Source organism: Agelaius tricolor, unplaced genomic scaffold (genome assembly GCF_023055355.1).
Source record: "Agelaius tricolor isolate 1412-34295 unplaced genomic scaffold, bAgeTri1.0.p SCAF_10, whole genome shotgun sequence".
In the NCBI taxonomy this organism is placed as follows: domain Eukaryota; kingdom Metazoa; phylum Chordata; class Aves; order Passeriformes; family Icteridae; genus Agelaius; species Agelaius tricolor.
This window is the reverse complement of record NW_027269270.1, coordinates 3911642-3931139: the sequence shown is the minus strand read 5'-3', so window position 1 is coordinate 3931139 and position 19498 is coordinate 3911642. Positions and strand designations below refer to the sequence as shown.

The 19498-nt window shown below is 41.0% G+C and overlaps 1 protein-coding gene and 1 long non-coding RNA gene across 5 annotated transcripts in view; both read right to left on the bottom strand.

Moving 5' to 3' along the window:
- Nucleotides 1-3965, bottom strand: part of LOC139593504 (uncharacterized) — a 70994-nt gene extending 67029 nt beyond the window's left edge. For all 4 annotated transcript variants that reach the window (XR_011680327.1, XR_011680328.1, XR_011680325.1 and 1 more), the window contains exons 1-3: nucleotides 3833-3965; nucleotides 3117-3197; nucleotides 2160-2475 (exon numbers count right to left, since the gene is read on the bottom strand). This is a non-coding gene — a long non-coding RNA (uncharacterized lncRNA). The remainder of the gene's footprint in view (nucleotides 1-2159; nucleotides 2476-3116; nucleotides 3198-3832) is intronic.
- A 7904-nt stretch (nucleotides 3966-11869) lies between these two features.
- Nucleotides 11870-19498, bottom strand: part of ZNF804A (zinc finger protein 804A) — a 147776-nt gene continuing 140147 nt past the window's right edge. Inside the window, exon 4 of the mRNA XM_071434441.1 lies at nucleotides 11870-18890. Coding sequence (XP_071290542.1) covers nucleotides 15620-18890 — 3271 coding nt within the window. The 3' untranslated portion in view covers nucleotides 11870-15619. The remainder of the gene's footprint in view (nucleotides 18891-19498) is intronic.

The window sequence follows — 19498 nt, the reverse complement described above, 5'->3', positions numbered from 1 at the left end:
TGGAAAATAATCAGTAAAACTAATAATTCCCCAAACATCTCAAAGTGAAAAGGTTTCACTTGATGTAGTGAATAAATATATAGCATAATTGTTTTTTTTTTTAAAAACAAATCAACCCTTGGTGAAATCCAGAGAGATTAGAAAATGTCAGTTGTTAAAAATGAATTTAAACTATTAAAAGCAAAGCATAAGTAAAAATATGTTCTACCCCAACAGTGCACACAGGGAAAAAGGATTAAGTTACTGGTAACTACAGAAAGAATGAAAATTCTCACATTTTATGCCTTGCCATGTGTCTTTAGACACAGCCACCTGTCCTTCCCCTGCTTCAGAATTTCACAAGTGATTTTCATACCAGTGATAAAAAGTGAAGCAAAATACACACGGAGTTGGTTAAAGTTTGGAAAGTTAAAATTTGGAGTCTTAGTTTGGAAAATAATCTGGGATTTGAATGCCATTGACCGAACCTGGATTTTAATTACGATTTTTTGTCAGTTGGCAGTCACAGGGTTTAATGGAGATGCTGATTTATCTCTGCTCTATGCACAAGATGCAGCTCTCCCTTGTGATCCCACTTCTGTCTGGGTTGATTTTTAGCAGTAATTTTTTACCTTTAATGAAATCACCAGGGTCAATGGTCTTCCAAGCAGCTTGGCAGGTCAGCCATGGCTCTGTCCACCTGAATCCTGAAAACAGCTCTAAGGATGGATATTCCACCACAATTCTAAGTAATCTTTCTCATTACCACATGAATGAAAACAAAAAAACAAAACCAAACCCACACAAGCACCCCTTTGCCATAAAACCCCTCAGGCAAACCAAAACCAAACACCCAAAAAAGCCCCCCCCCCCCCCCCCACTTCTCTATAGAGCTTTAAGCTTCAACAAAAAATTTCATTTAAACTCTATCAATATATTTTTATCACTGAGATTAAAATTAATAGCAAATGTACTAAATAAAATATATATTTTAAATGACATAACATTTCAAAAATGGATTTAATCTTCCCTCATGCATGTTTAATTAAGGCTTTAAATTGTGCCACCCTGCACTGCTGAGCAACGTTTCTTTACACCACTGAGAAATGGTTTCACATCACCTTTTACCAAAGGTAAAAGCAACACCAGGGCAGTGTGGCTTTTCTCACAAGTTTTGGAATGTTTGTGTTGATTCATTGATATCCATATGATTCTTAATTATATATATATATATATATATGTATATATATAAAATGATAAATATTTACCAATGTTTCTAACATTGTTAATTCCTAACACTTGCAATTTTCTAACATTCCCAAACCCACCAGAACTACTTAATCAAACAAACTTAAACAGTTTATACTGAACCAGTATTAGCTACAGTACATCACAACTCATATCACCATATATTTTATGATCTGGCTTTTCAACCAACAAAAAAAGGTTTTGTCTAAATTGTTAATGGCAAGACTCTCCTGTCAAATAATGTAAAATAAGGTGGGACATAAGCATAAGAGCCTGAAATCCGTCATCCTGGTTAGTTCTGTTATTCTTCATAATTGGAAAATGCATCCATTTGCAATTTTCTTTACAGCATTATATACATATAAATATATATATATATATATACATATTTATATATTTATATACATATATATGCATATATATAGTATTATATAGGCATATATATAGTATGTGTATATATATATATATAGAGGCATATATATAGTGATATAGTGATTTTAGGTCTAAGTATTTGCAATTTGTTGTTTTTTTTGTTGGTTTTTTTAAGTCATGATTCAGTGACTGAAAGTGATGTGAAAATGTGTACCTAAATACAAACCCACACATGTATTTTATCCTCTTTAACATTCCATTATCACTACAAAATTCCAAGAGCAGATAGAGCCCTGTCACACAGGTGACCAGATGTGTAGACAGAAGTGTCAGTGTAATGTGATGTACAGACAATAAAGCATTTACTACAGACACCCATCACTGGCTGCACTGACAGTGAACAGCACCAAAATTCAAAAGTACCTCATTAAATTCATGAGACAATTTAAAGCAAAACAGCTACTCGGATAAGACAGAATATTTGCACTGTAACCCCAAATATCTAGGAGGAAACACAAGAAAAATGACAGAAAATTTACTCATATGTAAAGCGTGCTTACCTGAACCAGCTCAGTGAAGAGCTTTGTTAGACTGCAGCCATCCACAGGTCTTTGGCACTGAGTGAATGCAATTTCTGGGCATTATTTCAGCTGGGAGTTTTCATCTTTTCTCTACTGCTGGTATTGTCTCAGTACTCTGAATTTCACAATGAGAAGCTGAGTTTAAGTGGAGTTGTTTTAATGAAGTTATGCTCCTGGCTATGTGTTCTTTCAAGGGATGGGAAGTCTCCTCATACATTGCCATAATCAGCAGCTGCTTCCCTGGAGCTTCCCTCATGGCATGGCCAGGATGGAGGCACAAAACAACTGCACCCTGCTGTAAGTTGAGGGTGGAAGAACAGAAATAAACATCAACAGCTCAAACAGCAACAAAGAGCAGCACATTGCTGTAAGAATAAAGCTCTGTGGTACACAGAACTTGGACATGGGGAAGAAGAAAGGAGGACAGAAATGAGACCATCCACTCCATTCACAGCCCAAATGCCATTTCGTGGCAAGGCACTCAAGAGAAAGTGGCTACCTAAGCTGCTTTTTTAATCTGTACTCATCAATTAGCTAGAGATCATCCATAATTGGAATGTTTTTTGTAGATACTGTCACCATGATATTTTCTGAAAAATCCCTTTGCCAGGATTTCTTCTCCTGAGAAGATGAGAAGCCTCAGCTTCTCCATGTTTTGCTCCTCTGGAATGTGGTCTGGAGGTTGTTTATCCAAACATGTGAATTGTTTTTAATTCATGTCCAATCACAGCCAGCTGTGTCAGAATTTCTGAGTCTGTCACGAGTTTTTATTATTCATTCTTGTCTAGCCTTCTGATGTCTCCTTTCTCTTTCTTTAGTACAGTTTTAGTATATAATTTCAATATAATATAATAAATAAATTATAATTTATATTATATTATCATAATATAATAAATCAGCCTTCTGAGAACTTGGAGTCAAATACTCATCTCTCACCTCGTCCTGGGGACCCCCACAACACCACAACAAGATACCACATCCTTTATTTCCAGAGCTCATAGTTTCAACTGTGAATGCCTGAAAAATAAGCAATGTGAGTGATTAATAGGGGTAGGATCTACCCTCTGGTAAGGAACATTTCCAGCTCCTGTGTTCTCTATTTGTAATTGGAAAGCATTGATTTAAGTGCTCAAAATGAAAACGTTTGCTCACAGCGCAGTCTCTTTGCAGATCAGAATTAAATCCATAACAGCTGCGATTATGATCACTCTTCTAACCCTCAAAAAACAATTAAGGTTGCTGCAAGGGAGCACATTAATCATGACAGAGCAGGACTGATGAAGAGTGGAAGGCAATGGGCACGAAAAGCCTTGTTCAGATGCCATCAGCTCCGTAGCTGACAGCACTTGTGTCTCTCTTGTAAGGGCAGGTTGTAGCAGAGAGATAAAAACACTCATCCCCCCTGAGCTGCACCTTTACACACGGCTGGGAACACACTTGCCTTTCCTCCAGGTGTTTTCTCAGGCTTCTGTCACTCTGCTGGGTAAAGCTTATTTCCAAATATCTGCCTGTTAAATGCTGTAGGTGAAAGGAATGAGGCAGTGGCACCAAAAGATGTTTAGTTAGATTAACTGCCTTCTATTTAGAAGCTTCCTTGCATGTTGCATTCCTATGGTAACCAAGCATACTCCATCCTGTCACACAACACCCACCTGGGACAGAAGGAGAAAGGGAAATTGCATATTGCATAATTGAACATGCTTTCACTTTTTTTCAATGTGACCTGGTCCAAATGCATTTACAGGTTTGGGTGGCATTTTTCAGTCTGGAAGAGATCTGTTCACAGAAACGACCTGTTGCACACACACAGAAAAATCATTGGTCATCATGCTCAATGTAACAAGAAATATTTCTTCAAAAATCTGCAACTAATTCAATTAAAATCTTTTTGTTTTTTGCACTAAACAATAATTTGAGAAAGTTGTGGGACATATCAAAATTGAGCAAATTATTCTTTATAAGATCCAAAATATTGCCTGTCAGCAAAATCCAACCTAGTATCTCTGAAAATCTGTTGTCAGCCTGTCCTTTCCTACACAGCACCTACAAAAGCACACACTGAAAATGAGCTGTGGGTTACTGACTTCAAGCAGCCAAAACCTTATCCAAAAATCCAGTTCAGTTCATTATATCCCAGTGAAAGAAACCATTCTGCCATTAACAACAAAGGCCTCTCTTGTTTTGGTTGTTTTTTTTTTTTATTGTCTTGTTAATTGGTATTCAGCATGAATGGAAAAATTGGCATATTTTGTAATTTCAACAAAACAAGCGCAGAGGCAAGATCTGGATTTTAAATGTTTAATTTTTCATTAAAGTAATGTCTATCCATCATATGTGCATAGGGATCTGCTGTTGTTTGATTTCACTGTTTTTTCCAGGCTGTTTTCCCACATCAGGTTTTTTTGCTCCATGTAAAAAACAGACCTGACTGCAAGATATGGTGATATATCCATATCCAGAAAAGTGAGTTATTTATGGTCATTGAGAGTGGAACAGGCTCTTACTTTAAGAAACTGTAAAAAAATGGTCTTAAAAGACTTCAGAACATATTAGATCAAAATCAAGCACCTTCCATAATAAGTGCATAGACAAAATGATGGCTGAATCACTTAAACACTAACTGAAACACTAGAGAAATATATAGTCCTGGATTATTCTTCAAGTCCTGTGAAATGAGCAGCACTTTCTCATGTGCATCATCTCCCCTGAATGCACTTTATTACTCAGACTGAGAGGAGAATAGGACCCAGCTTCTGAAAAAGTGATTTAAAGCTGGATTAGTGGCACTGGTGAACAAAATCACTCCAAACCTGTGCAGTGTTTATGGGCCTTGGCCAGCCTTGATGGTCTCATTAGAACCTGGGACCAAAGGGAGCTGCTGCAGAATGCCTCCCTGTTGCTTGAACTCAAGGGTTATCCTCTGTATTTCTTTCAGAAATTATTTCAATTTGTGTAAAAATACATTGAGGATTTGCACAGTAATTTCTTTCTGAAATGCTATCTGAAAAAAGTACAGCAACTTTGTTAGTAATAGAAACATTGTCTCTTTCTCTTTTCCTAGCTGAAAACTTCATGAAAATTAAAAAGTTAAGATAAGATATGTCATCTACTTATTAACTGTATAAGGTAAGTGTATCCACTACATTGGAAGGCAAATGAACAGTTCCAGTCTCCTGAAGGAAGCAGAGAGAAATTATTTCTGTCCCGAGTCACACGCCCTCTTTGTGCCTGAGATAAAAATCAAACCCATGACCCCTCATTTCTGTACATTCTGTTCCTCGCAAAATAAAAACCATTTCAGGATCTTGAATCTGTTCTAGTGTGAATATCCAGGGCTGACAGAAACTAAAATTTCTTCCTAACCCCAAAACACAACCAGAATGGCACAAGCAGCAGGCCTCAGATGCATGCCAGCAGTAAGCAGGAAAGGTTTGCTTTCTCTTCATCTGCATTTTGCAATGGAAAACAAATTCCCCAAATGAAAGGTGTGGTTTTAATCTTCCTTTTTGACAGCTCAGGTACCAACCAAAGCTTTAAAACACATTAATCTGACAAGGAGCATCGCAAGACTGAGAGTTGAGAAGAAACTAGAATTCATGTTTAAACCCTCAAAGAAGCAATGAGGTTTTTTGTTCCCTGAAAAAATATCCATTGGGATAAACAGTCATTTTCTTACTGTATAAGAAAGCAAGTATATTAAAATTTCTGGATGATGTGAAAGAAAAAATGTGTTATTGAATAAAAAATTAGCCCCCATTGACAAACATCAAGAAAAAGCCAGTTCTCAAAATCTCCTGCTTGCAAAAGGAGAGTGAACGTGCAAATTACTGCACAGACTTTAAAAGAAAAATAATACAGCCAGCCTTTTTAAAATTACCAAATTCAGTTACTCCAGGATGATATGGTGAGATCTTCTGGGAAAGTAATTGGCTGAGATGCCATTAATGGTTATTAGTACACAGATATGGCATGCTTGGGATGTTAAACCTTCAGAGTCCGTGAGGCTGATGGTCAGTGTGATAGGGTTGTGGTAAGAGAACATTCAAAATAGTTCTCAGCAGTCTCAGAAAGAGCCTTCAGAACCATTGAGTGGCTCCAGAAATTCCAATCAGGCCCCAAAAGCTGTCAAATCTAGGCCTACTTGGATATCCTGAATTCAAAATCCAGCCTGGCTTGGGATTTCTGAGCTAAACCTTCACAGAATCAAAAACTCACTGAGAGAGATGGGTTGAGGCTACAAACACATATTCAGAGCAGCTCAATCAGATACAGATGTTGCAGATGAGGACATGCAGATTTCAAGTCAAACCAATACCAACTTGTCACTATTTTAATAGAACATTGACCAGGAAAGGGCCCCTCTCCCAGGATGACACTGTTGTTATCACAGCATAAGAGATTTACACATCACCTAGAGGAACACCTGATTGCTCTAGGTGATGTGTGAATCACATCACCTAGAGAGATGCATGTGACCATTCTGTGAAACAGAGCAACCATTTAATAGGACAAGCAAAAAATTTATTTGAAGCTGAACTATCAGAGAGCGAACAGAAATATTTATAACAGAATCACTGTGAAAAATCCCCAGTCTGACATAGCATCCAGCTGAAATGGTCCACATGGATTGTAGAGCCATGAAACTGCAGGGAAGGTGGAAGATAGGTAAAACATGAGCACTTTGGGTCACCTGGAATGTTTGTTTCTGAGGGCCAATCCACTGCAGAGGAACACTCCCAGGGAAAACACCAGCAGGACAGGACACAACCCAGCTGAGTGAGCTCTCACCACCATAAGGAATATTTCAATTGCTGGGATTAGAAAAACAAAAAAATCAGTCACTACTGCATCTCCTGTTATTACCCATTTCTAAGCAAGAAATAAATCCCTCTTTTTGTTTTGTTTTAAAACACATGAAATTGTTGGCTTAAATTAGCCAACAATCAAAGGGTGCAGACAATTGGCAAAATTTCTCTGCAAGACTACTGCAGTTTGAGCCTGCAAGGTTCTGTTTCTCCTCCTCACCTTCCTCCCCACCCCTGCAATGCACCACTGGCATCTCCAAACCCTGCTTTTCCTCAGTGGCAGTGAGGCCCTGCAGATCCTGTCCTTTGCTCTGAAATCCCAGAAACCACTACTCTGCATCATGCCACCTAAACCCACTGAGTGACCCAGCACCAAAATCTTTTCCATCTAACACCCAGGCTTGGACAACTACCACCACAAAACTGAATTTTTCCTCCCTGTAAATGTAGGCCACAATGATAACAGTAAAATTCCACCTTATTGTTTACCTGCACTTAAGGGCAGCCCCAAAGGCTTTCAAGAATTCCTGAGAATGTGAGTACTTGGCATTATGGCTTTAGGATAAAATATGGCTCTATTTTTGCACATTATTTAAATTACCTTACATTTTTTATTTGCACTGTTATTAAACTGTAATGAATTTATTTGTTTATGGAAGTGTGCACTGCATGTCTAGTACTGTTCCATAATAGCTGGATTTAGAGCCAGCCTCTGATTTCTATCCTAGACATCATTAAACAATTTATTTTCTGTGATACGGGAATGTGCTCTTGGGCAAGAGCTCTCCATTAATATGAATTATTAACAATATGTATATACATGCATTATGGATTTAAAAGATGAAAAGAAAGCTTGCCACTTATTCTATGGAGCTTTCTCCATCCACGAGGCCACTGAATTTCAGACAGCTCTCTGCTGAATGGTCACAGACAGGGAATCCCTGATGACCATTAGGGTTTTGCTTTCCTGTTGCTAGAATTCCAGCAGCATTCTAGCAATTTTAGCAGTGTTCTGCAGTGCTTCAGAACAAAATTCTCTGGCTGGCAATATCTGCTCAGCCCTGCACTGCTCCTCCCCATTGCAAGGTGGAGATGTGAAGCAGCCAACAGCTCCCCAGGCATCCACACTCCCTGGAAAGGGGTCTCAGCTCTGCCATCAAAAAGGCACGTAGTTTTATTTAGAAACATCTTGCAAAGAGGGATGTTTGGGTAGCTGCAGCATTTGAGGAAAATCCTGTCACATTTAGCTGCTCCTGCTGATGCATCTCTCCAAATCCTGCGTGGTAATGGAACAATGGAGGGCAGAGGCAGCTCTGATGTGACACTGTGACACAGCAACACACAGAGCCTGCTGCACTCCCATCTCAAGTCTCTCTCAACCCACACACTGAACTGGCCTCCACTTGTGTTTCCCTGCATCTGAAAAACACTCTAAAGTGCTCCTTGTGTCTTTAGCCCTTCCAGGTAATTAGTCCCCGAGCTGCTGCAGGATTCCTGTGCTGTGGCAGGAAAACCCAGCCCTCGCCATCCTGGGGTTAAAAGCAGAAGTATCCCCCCAGGATAATTGAATAAAAAGGAAGCAGGAGGGGATCTAGATTTTAATTATCACTAATTTCTACAGGCTTGAGTAGAGTTTATGGAAACTGTCTTTAACAACTCTTGTGGCAGTGCCTCCCCTCCACCCAGCCTCATTTGTAGCTCTTTGCTCCACCACCCAGCTCCTCAATATTGGCAGGTCTGACTCCCCTCATCCCTGCCTTTCCTTTCTCTCCAAAAGTAAAACCACTTTCTATTGTCCTTCAAGACATGCTTCAGAGCAGCAATTCCTGCTGCCCCTGTGCATACTGTCCTACTTCCCACACAACACTGCTGCCCAAAATTCAGCTCCCAGTACTTGGCTGGTGACTCAAGACTGCCTTTTCTTGCACAGATGTTATCTGTGAAAGGGTATTTTACATTTTACGTAAAATATAATTACTATTGCTCTTTTTCTTCATTATCATTTTCTTACCTTACACAACTCCCTCAAGAAACCTTTTGTGATCAACACTCTGTATCTCACCCCAACACTTAGCTTCTATTTAATCTGCTTTTTACAACCTTAATAGCATTTTACCTTTTTTATTACCCAATAACACATTCAATGGCCCACATCACTTTATGGAAAATAAACCACAAAATAGCCCCCCCATCCATCCCAGACTGGGTTTCCTTTTATGGCTTCAAGAACAGAGTCCTGACTGACCTCTGCCATGAGCAGGCAACTGCACCAACATCCAACAGAGCTGAGGAAACCCAGCTGGAGACCTGAGACTTCTTCAACTGGTGGCACTGGAAGAAAATAACTTCCTTTTTGTTTCTTCTGCTCCTGGAGAATGACAAGTTAAAAAAAGGTGAGCAAGCATGCAGCTGTAGGCAGCGGCAGGGAGAGCAACAGGCTTATTTTGCACACTGAGGGTTCTCTCCATGAATAATTTCTCCAGAGAGAAAAGGGACTTTATTAAGAGCAAACTGTTTGCAGATTTTCTCCTGCTAACCTGACTTTTTCTTTTTTTTTTGACACTGATGGATTGACAGACCAGCTGAGGCAAACAGCACTGCTAATTTCAGTAGTAAAAAGATACAAAGCAGAGGCACCCAATAAAAAGCAAGTGAAATAACTTTATGCAACTTTCCTCCACCCTCAAGAGGAAAAGATAGGTTCATTATATTATAACCCCTTTTTTCCTCATTTTTCTGTGTCAATATTCCTCCCTTCAACAATTTCTCCCCTTCTGCTATGTAGATTTCAAATAAGATATTCACACCACTACTTAAATATGCCTAGAAAAAAAAAAATCCTAAACCAGTAACCTGGTACATGTGTACAAGCACACACACGCACACCTGAAGATGTATAAACACCAAAATGCAGGTAAGGTTCCATTTTCACTTACAGTCCCACAAGAAAAAGTATGATTTAGGCATTGTCCAATTCAGGTTTCCTCCCTCCAGCATCTCCTACAGTGATTGCTTCAGCAGGCATTATTGGCATGGGGGGAGAGATTTCTCTGCATTGCACTGTCACTCTTTCCAGCACTCCAGTGACATAAAAGCCATTTATACAAGAGTCTGTTACATGCAAGAAGCTTTGGGGTCAAATGACTTAGCTGTTAAATCTGAGTTGCATTTGCAACAAGTGAGCTGGGCTTCACTTTCTCTGTATTCACAGTAGTGCAAATATATTCATTTAAATGAATCTCCTAATTCTTCCTGTAGGTTTCACTGGATTGAATCAAGGTAAGACTGCACTAGAAGTGTAAAATTTTTCCTTACGTAAATGTCAATTTTTTCTTTATGTCATGTAGGATTTTGAATGTTCAATACTTACTTGTTGTTTCTCATCCATGAGAAAGGTACACAGGTTTTATCCAGCTGATTTAAAAACAAGTATTTTCAAAATTATTTTCCTGTTTGCTGTTTCTTTTGAGGAAAAAAAATCTCTTTTGAAGTCTCATTCATATCAAACAAACACCACTTCTGATTTAAGAGCAACCATCTTTAATTCTCATAAATAACACTGTATTCATCGTGGGTTCACATGTGAAGCTTACTAATGCTTTTCTCTACATGGATTTGCACATTTTGATCTTCTCCCAGCAAAAATAAAGACTACTGATGCATCATGTTACCTGCATATTGTATTAATGTAGTTCTACTTATTAAAATGTCTAGGTGAGCCTGTACAGGTAGAGAAAGAAATATTCCACTGAACTGTTTTTCTCTTTGGTATTAGACTAGAAGAACATGTAGAAACTAGACTAGAAACATGTACATGCCCATGTTTCCAAACACTGATGATACAGAACAGAAATTTTAAAGACAGAACTTTATAGTCATTAATTATATAAACAGCTTGGCAACAAAGGAGGTAGAAGACTGATTAAAAATTGATTCATTTTCCTTTACTGGACTGTGCTCCTCATCACACCTCATGAAATTATTATTTACCTGAAAGCAGCAAGTATTAGGCAGTTTTAATAAATAAAGAGGCCTAATGCTCCAGGTCAATATAAATCCTCAGTAACGCTAATGGCAAATCTTCCTTAGACTCCATTGGTTTCAAAAATTCACTAACAGGTCAAAATTTAGACTCAGGGTAGACATTCTCCCTTATAACCTTTTATAAATACCCATAAAATAAAACAGAAGCTTGAAGCAAAAAATAAGATGTCTTATAATTTGTAAAGTTGGTATACACTAATTATTGCAGATGAAAGCAATAAAATAGCCTGGTTCATTTTCATAAATAGGCAAATTCCCATAAACTCTGATAATCTTAGTCACAGAGAAAAAGAGAAAACTTTGTAATGTTTCTCAAGTAAAGAGGAGAAGGGAGGACATAATGTACAAAATCATGCCTGCTGCAAATACTAAATCAAAATGATCTATGAAATAACATACACATTTAGATAGTCAGTCACGTTAATTTAAAAATATCCAATGATCTTGATACAGTAAAAATGCCTTTACTTTCAATAAAGAGAGTTAATATAGAGCTGTAATATTTTACAACTGGTAGGCACATGGCATAAATGTGTGCACTGCTGCACATACACAAGCCTTTAGGCAATGTACAGTAATTGGAGAGCAGAAAATGAATGTATGGAGTTTAGAATATGTACACTCTGAGCACCACAGCAAAACACCCATCAGATTAAAATTTACCACCTTACTTACAAACAAGGAACTGTCTTCAAAATACATTCACGTGGTCATAATGTATTGCCTTAATCTGGGGGAGTTAACAAAACCCTTGGCATTGCAGCACGAGGGATTTTTGGTGGTTACAAACCAAAGCCAGAGGCTGTACATAAATTTACACCAAGGAAGAACGTGAACAAATATATTTAAAGCTGTATTTTTTACTGCAGCATATAAAGTAAACATTATCATAACAGAAAACAGTTATTTTGAGGGAAAAGCACAGTTGCAGAAAAGAAACTTGTCAGAAAAATTATAGCCATGTGATCTGTTGTATTAGCAGCACATCATCATTTACAGGAATAAAGAAAATTGGATGTTCCAATAGCTTTGGAAAGCTTTGTTTCAATACCATACCAAAAAAGGACTCTTACAAGTGCAAAAAGTTGACCAGCTAATAAGAAGTTAACACTTCAGGTAAAGAAGACATTGCTTCATGACCATTATAAAAGTGAAAGGTAAAACCATTCTCACTCAATGATCTTCAACACAAAGTGTTTCTTTTACCAATGTCTGTGACCTGCAGTTTCTCCGTGGGCCACAGCCCATTGCCCACCCGTGTAGAAGCTGAAACTTGATTTCTCCCCAGCCATTAACTCATGCAGCTTCTAGATTGGGAAGGAAACCAAATTAACAGCCCCATTCTTTGCATACATTGGCAACATTTAAAAAATTCTGCACACTTACAGACACAAGAGTCACCAGACAAGAGCCCAGTTACTCCAAAGTGTCTCTCAGAGCATTCCTCAATGCCCAAGAGCTCCTCCAGACCATTGTTTCGTGGCTCACATTACCTGAGCAATGGAACGTCCCCAGGAAGGTCAGTCTGGCCAGGCTGCAGCTTTCTAAGCACCAAAATAAAGGTTTTCTTCTCATCTGAGTGGAACAGAGTGCCTTTTCTGGAGTTTCTCTGCAGAGCTGGTCTGGGAAATCACAAATCCTCTAGCCTCACACAGGGCTTGATCCCAAGGTCTAATTCTTGCCCTTCGGGAGGAACACTTTTACTGCTTGCACTGGGAAGAAATCCCAGTAAATTCTAAACTTGGGAAAGTGAGCTTAGACAAGAGCTTAGACACACTAGATCTGTGCAAATTTGTAAATTCAGAAGTAAATTACTTAGATTTAAGGAATTGGGTAGAATTTATTTAGGATCATAAAAATTCAATTATTTAGCACTTGCAATAGTTTCTGTTTCTAAATTAAACTATCAATTTATGGAATAAAAATACACATTTAATCTAAAATACCAGATAAAAGATACAAAAGAAGAACTACCCTTATATAACTTACTAGGAATTATGTATTTAATAATAAACCAGAAACTCAAAAGAATATTTCATTAGGTAATTTAATTTAGTGTGTTCAATTTGAAACTTAACTTATGATTTATTTTTATACTGCTTTTGCTTTTACATATGAAGTCACATATACAAACAGTTCTAGCATTAAAGGCAATACCATCTTAGAAAATTATTACATTTTATGGTTATTAGTCTTATATTTTAAATAGTTTATACACTATTGAACAGCAATTACAGTAGATAATAAAGAATTGTGCAATGTCTTAAAACTGTTTAACAACCTAAAATAATTTAAATTGTAAGGAAAAAAGAAGAATTCAAAGGTGTTGGAACATTTTGGTGGAAAAAGATGTGGACTTCCAAGTTCACAGATGGGATTTTTCAATGAACATTGCTACTGAAAATTTTAAATTGGCTACTTTTACTCTGCCAGAACGTGCAGTCGTATTAGTCCTACGTGGATTCCTTTTTCTTTTTTTCTCTGTGATGAGATGGGCTTTGTCTTTGATGGGGGATCAGAAGGCAGGGCACTGTGTGTGCTGCCTCCCAGAGAGAGGAGGGCAGAGGGGCAGGAGCCAGGACACGTCACCCAAGGGACCCCAATCGCCCAGGACAACCCTCCCGCCTCCAACGGGCCGCAGGAGCTCCTGAGGGGAGACAAACACCTTCTGCAGCAGACTCTTGAAACAAAGCAGGATAAAGTCACTTAGTCCTGTATTTCTCAGGTACCACATGAATAGAAATGGGCATCCCCCAGGAGTTAGAGCTAGAGAAAATATGCCTTCCCTCTGGCATGGCAGGGGTGGGTGCTCCCCACTCCCACTCCCTGCTGCAGCCTCGGGTAGGGGGGTCCGGGCACTCTCCAGAACCTGGCTGCTCATCTGCTCTTCCTTAGCAACTCTTTTTGCTTTTTAACATATAGATTAGCCCTTTGAGACCACACAACATGGGAAGCTCACGTCCCTTGAGCAGGTGACTCTGTAATCACAGTGGCAAGACGTTGCTTGCCACAGTTTTGATGTGATATTGTACTAAAACTTGCAATATCCGTACAGGTAAGTCCTTGCAATATCCATACAGGTAAGTTCTAATGCTATCAATGAAGAAAATAAGATCCAGATATATATATGTTGTAAGATATAGCATTACTTTATGCCTGTAGCTATTAATATGCAGTGTCTATTAATAATGCTTAAAATTCACTATTCTTTCAGTTCGACTTTATATGATTTTTATTATAGTATATAAAAAGGTGCAAAGAAGTAATTAATGGGGAGAGCCTACCTACCTTTTCTTATGGAGGGCCTACTTCTAGCACTAACCTTCATGCTGCAAATCCTTGGCTTCACTGACATGATAACACTTCATTTTAACTCAAAGGGATGGCGCTACCTCAGAATGACTTCTGCTTTTATCCTGGACCGTCGCAGGCATGGCTCTGATATACCTCATGCTAGAGCAAATGAGGAGGTTTCACCAGCTAAAGCTGGGTGAGGTCTGACAGCAACAAAAAGGCTGCAGAGGTAGGGAGAAGTCTCTGAAACACAGTTAGAAACAATGGCAGTACATTATTACTTCAATTAATCTCTACTCTGTGGTATTCTATTTCTTTAGTGAAATGCTGCAGGAAGGATGGGGGTGAAGTGAGGTAAGAATTTGTATCAAACCCTGGAGGGTTTCCTGATGTCCCCCTTCATGCTGCTGTGTTCTTGCTGCCTTCACACGCTGCCCAGCAGCAAGGACCTCTCTCTGCTTGGTGGAACCAAGGCTCTACCCTTCCACTACAAGCAATATTCCCTCCAAGCCAAGCTGCTGTCAAGATTGGCCTTTCTTCCCCTTCCATCACCAGCATTATGTTTATTACATTGTCCTTCTGTGGTTTGGTATGGAAGGGATCAGCTCCACCAGTCAGCAGTGTGTGCACACAGTACAAGTGGGCAAAATTTGTCACGGTGACATCAAGCTGCTAACACAAACACATCTATTACCCTTTCTCTCTGGCTTGGTGAGACAGCTGCCCTCGAGGTATTGGCCTCTGAGCCTCCCTGATAAATCACTGGCATGTAGGAAACCTGGTTATCCCAACATAGCAGGGGCAGAGGACGCTATTCAGCTGCAGAAGGACATGGAAGAACAACATCCATGAGGCTTATAATGAAAGATTTTTGATATACTTAAGTAGTTAACAAAAATTTATTGCAAGAGATAGTTTGTCACTAGATTTACAGTTTCAGAGAACATAGTACAAAACATAGTGCATCAGCTTTGTCTAAACATTAAATAGGTGCAAATACACAAAGATAAAAAAACGAAAAAGTGAATACTTTACAACATAAGTTATAGAACTATAAATATATTTTATATACATTATACATATTCTAAGACATGATTTTCACATATATATATAGTTCATAATTAGTATCAGACTATTCAGTGCTTTAGTAATAGTGTAGGTCTCAATGTTTGTTGCATCGTTATACTTACAGTAAATGCTTCCCGAGGAGCAAGGAATTTTAACCAGTTTAAGAAACAGCAGTTTGGGTGAAGGCTTTTTTCTTTTTTTTCTTCTTTTTGTTTTTAATTTCGTGTCCTAGAAGAGCGGCTGCAGGGGGATGACGGCGGGGTGTGGGGCCAGCAGAGAGGGGAAGCCGGCGGGGTGCGGCAGCGGCGGGAAGGGCAGCGGCGCGGGCGGCAGCACGGCGGGCGGCAGCAGCGGCAGCGGCGGCGGTGCCACCAGTGCGGCCTGGCCCGCCGGGGACACGGCCAGCTGGGCCAAGGGCTGGGCCCTGGACAGGGCGGGCACCTGCGACAGGAACTGCTGGTGCGGCTGCAGCACCTTGAGCACCCCGGCGTGGTGCTGCAGCACGGTGTGGTGGATGGTGGTCACCGAGCTGGAGCGCAGCGGGGGCGGTGGCAGCGGTGGCAGCGGCAGCGGAGAGCCCGGTGGGGCCAGGGCAAACTTCACCTTGGCCGACAGCACATTCTGTGGCACCATCTGCTGAGGATAGGCCTCTGAGGGCAGCTCCTTGAATTTCTCCGGGCTGTCGGGAGGGAAGAGCAGGGTCTGGTCGGGCAGGGGGAAGGGGGCTATCAGCTGCTCGGTGGTCAGGAAGGTGTGGGTGTTTAGGTGTGCTTCTTTGAATGGCAAGGGAGGGGGGCTGCTAAATATGCCGGGATTACACTGCAGCCATTCGCCGGCCACCTCGCCCATCTTCTCGTGCGGGAGAGACTCGGCCAACTCATAATGGCAAAGATAGGATTTGGGGGGAGCTTGTTCCAGGTGTCTGTTGGGGACGGGAACTTTGTAACGAGCTTGGTTTTCACGGCTGTTGACATTTTCCTTTTTCTTTCCCTCTTGGGGGACACCCTGTTTGACAGCAGCCGCTGGAGCACTGTGCTGGGGGGCAGCAGGAGCAGCAGCAGTTGTGACGGTGCCATCGGGAAGCGTGGCCGGTGTGCTCTCCATCACTGCACACGCCGTCGCTTTATCATCTTCCACCACCTGCAGGCCAGCACTTTCTAGAGGTGCCTTGCTCTCCTCCAGCTCCATGGTTTCATCCCTGTCTTTTGCATCGTCATCTCTGGGAGCTGCATTAGTTTCCTCTAGATCGTCTTGAGTTGGTAAATCCCCCAGAATATTTAACGTAGAACTGGTGGAATTTTCTTTGGAAGATTCAGAGGTCTCACTTTTTGCATTCCTGTCAAGGAAAACATGATGGATCCTTGTCTTCCTTTTCCTGCGTTTCCCTTTTGCCTTGTGGTGGGCACCTAAAGCGTGTCCTTGCCTTAGGTATTCCTCTGCTGATAATGCCTGTCCACAGGAGCTTTCATCCGAGGAAGAGGAACAGGAATACGTGTGCTGCCTCCGCTTGCGGTGTGGCTTCTCGGGCTCTTCTGTCAGAACACTGTAACCCCTCTTTGCGGGCTGGTTTTGGCTCGGCCCCTTCTCCTCACTGCACTGTCCCAAGCATTTATGCTCTGGGCTACAGCTTGGCCTCCTGACTTTGCAGCTGCAGCACATTTTGGAGTGCCTCAGGCTGTGCCTCCTGGAGCTCAGCTGCTTGGCCTGCCTCCGGGAGCTCCCTTTGCTCTTCCTGTGTGCTCCCTTACAACCATGGTGATGATGGCCACTGCTTTTTGCACTCCAAAAGCCACACCAGCCTCTGTCCCAGTGTATGTGATCTGCTGCAGACACGACTCTCTTAGGACCATTGTCAATGCTGAATTTTGGCTGTGACTGCTGCACCTCACCTGCAGTTAACCAGATATTTCCTGCATCATGCCTGCACTTCTCTGCATTATTTTGGAGGAGCTGATATTTATTTTCATCTCTGTAAGTAACTTCTTTTTCAGCTCCTGGAGACATCTCCATTTCTGCTACTGTTGTGTCTCCACAGTGATGATAATGACAGTGACATAATTTTCTTCTCCTTTTCCGTTTTCTGCTTTTGTGAAGCCATTTCTCATGGCCTTCTTTGATCCAGACTTTGTTGTATTTCTCATCTATCACAGTGTTTTGTCGTAAGGGGTTATGAGATATGTGATACTTTTCTATTTTTCTAATCCTGAATGACTCATCCAAGGACACTTTGTTTTGATTTTTTGCAAGGTCACAATTTCTGAAGAGGGAAACATCACTTAACAGGGGTATTGTATAGTTGCACACATTTTTATTCACTTCTACTTCATAATCACCACACTCTGAAGTAGGTCTTTTTGTAACATCTGAGACTAAGATGTGATCAGATTCAGTTTTATGGTGCAAATGAGGTATGTTTGGTTGATGCTTGGGCTTTTCTTGGCTTTCACTTGCTCTTGATGACTTAAAATCAAAATATAAAGGATTACAGCTATAAGAAATTGATGGGTCTGTACTTGTATAAATTAACATTTCTGATGGCCACTGAAGAACATTTGATCCATATTTGCTAAGAACAGGAACAAAGGGCTGACAAGGTCTCTTGTATACATCTGGTTTGCTCTTTGGGGCTCCACTACCTTCTTCAGACGGTGCTGGAGCTGCTGCATCAGCCCCCAGAGTTTTTATTTCAGTTTCAATTACAGGTGGATCCCTGTTCCCACCACTAGAGTTTTCCTCTGCAGCATCCTGCAGAGAGGAACAATCCTCCACCAGTTCCTGCTCAGGAGCTCTGTTTGCCTGCAGCTCTGGGGAATGGGGCAGGACCTGGGCACTGTCTGCAGGCAGGGCCAGCCTTTGGTCCCCTAATTCAGCCACACTCACATCCACGCCGTGGCCATCCGTGTCTGAGGACACCAGCTGCTTCGAGTGGGGCATGGCAGGAGGCAAGGCTGGGCTCTCCAGCACCCTGCTCCCTTCACTGGACAGCTCCTTGGACTCCTGAGCTTCAGGAGCCTCTGCTGTGTCCGTGCATTTTTCCACCAGTGGGTGAGAACAGTTGTGCTTCTCCTCAGGGCACACAACTATTTCTGCAGCTGCCGAAGGAGACTGAAGGTTGCACGTTCCTGGGACAAACCTACTCCTTCTGCTAAATCCATGCTCCATGGAGGCCTCCTCATTAAACTCATAGAAAACAGCAGCTGAAGACTCCAGTTTGACTGCTGCTTTCTTAGGAAAAGCAAAGGAGAACCCAACCCTGTGTCCTTGAGCTCCTTGAAGCTGATCTCCGCATTTGTTAGGGTCGGATTGGTGACCACCTGCATCTCCAGGAGAGGGAGAAATAACAGAAGCAATGTCCTTGCAGTTCTGTGCATCGTGCATCAGCGTGCAGCTGAAATCCTGGCTCTTGGCAGAATCCGTGGCAGCACTTTTGGGGACATCACTGCCATCATCTCGCACAGTCACTGTGGTGGACTTGAACATAGGGCCGCTTCCAGGAGCACTAGGAAGGAAAATAAAACTTTGAGTCGATACTGCTCAGAGAGCTGCTGACAGAAACATGGTATTACATTGGTATTTAAGGGAGCTTTTTAAGGAAAGAGGAAGACTCTGCAGATATGTGCATTTAGACTCCAAAAGAATGCCATCTTTTATAATAAAAATCGGTTGACTAGTAGTAAAAATTAGGTCAAGTAAATATTATGCTCCCAGCCCCTTCATGTGAAGTTATCAGCTGAAGGACTAACATTCCTACAAAGTAGTTAACTTTTCCTAGACACACTGGCTGGCCAAAGGAGAAACTATCTGTCTCCACAAAAATCATGCAGACCACCACGGTTACAACACTATTACTACAGATTGCAGTTTTACATTCCTTCATGCTACAAAACGCATTAAAACAGAGCGTGCTTCATAGAGCACTTCCCACATAGTCATCATTCCAGAGACTGCTGCTCTGCCCACAGGCAATCCCCCAGCAGCTCCCATCCTATTTGTGTGCACAGACCCAACCATCACCATCTCAGCAATTTCTTTCATGGAGAAATAAAACTGGGGAGAGGATTTCAGCTGGCAGGAGAAAAGTAAGTGATTCATCCCTCTTGAGAAAAA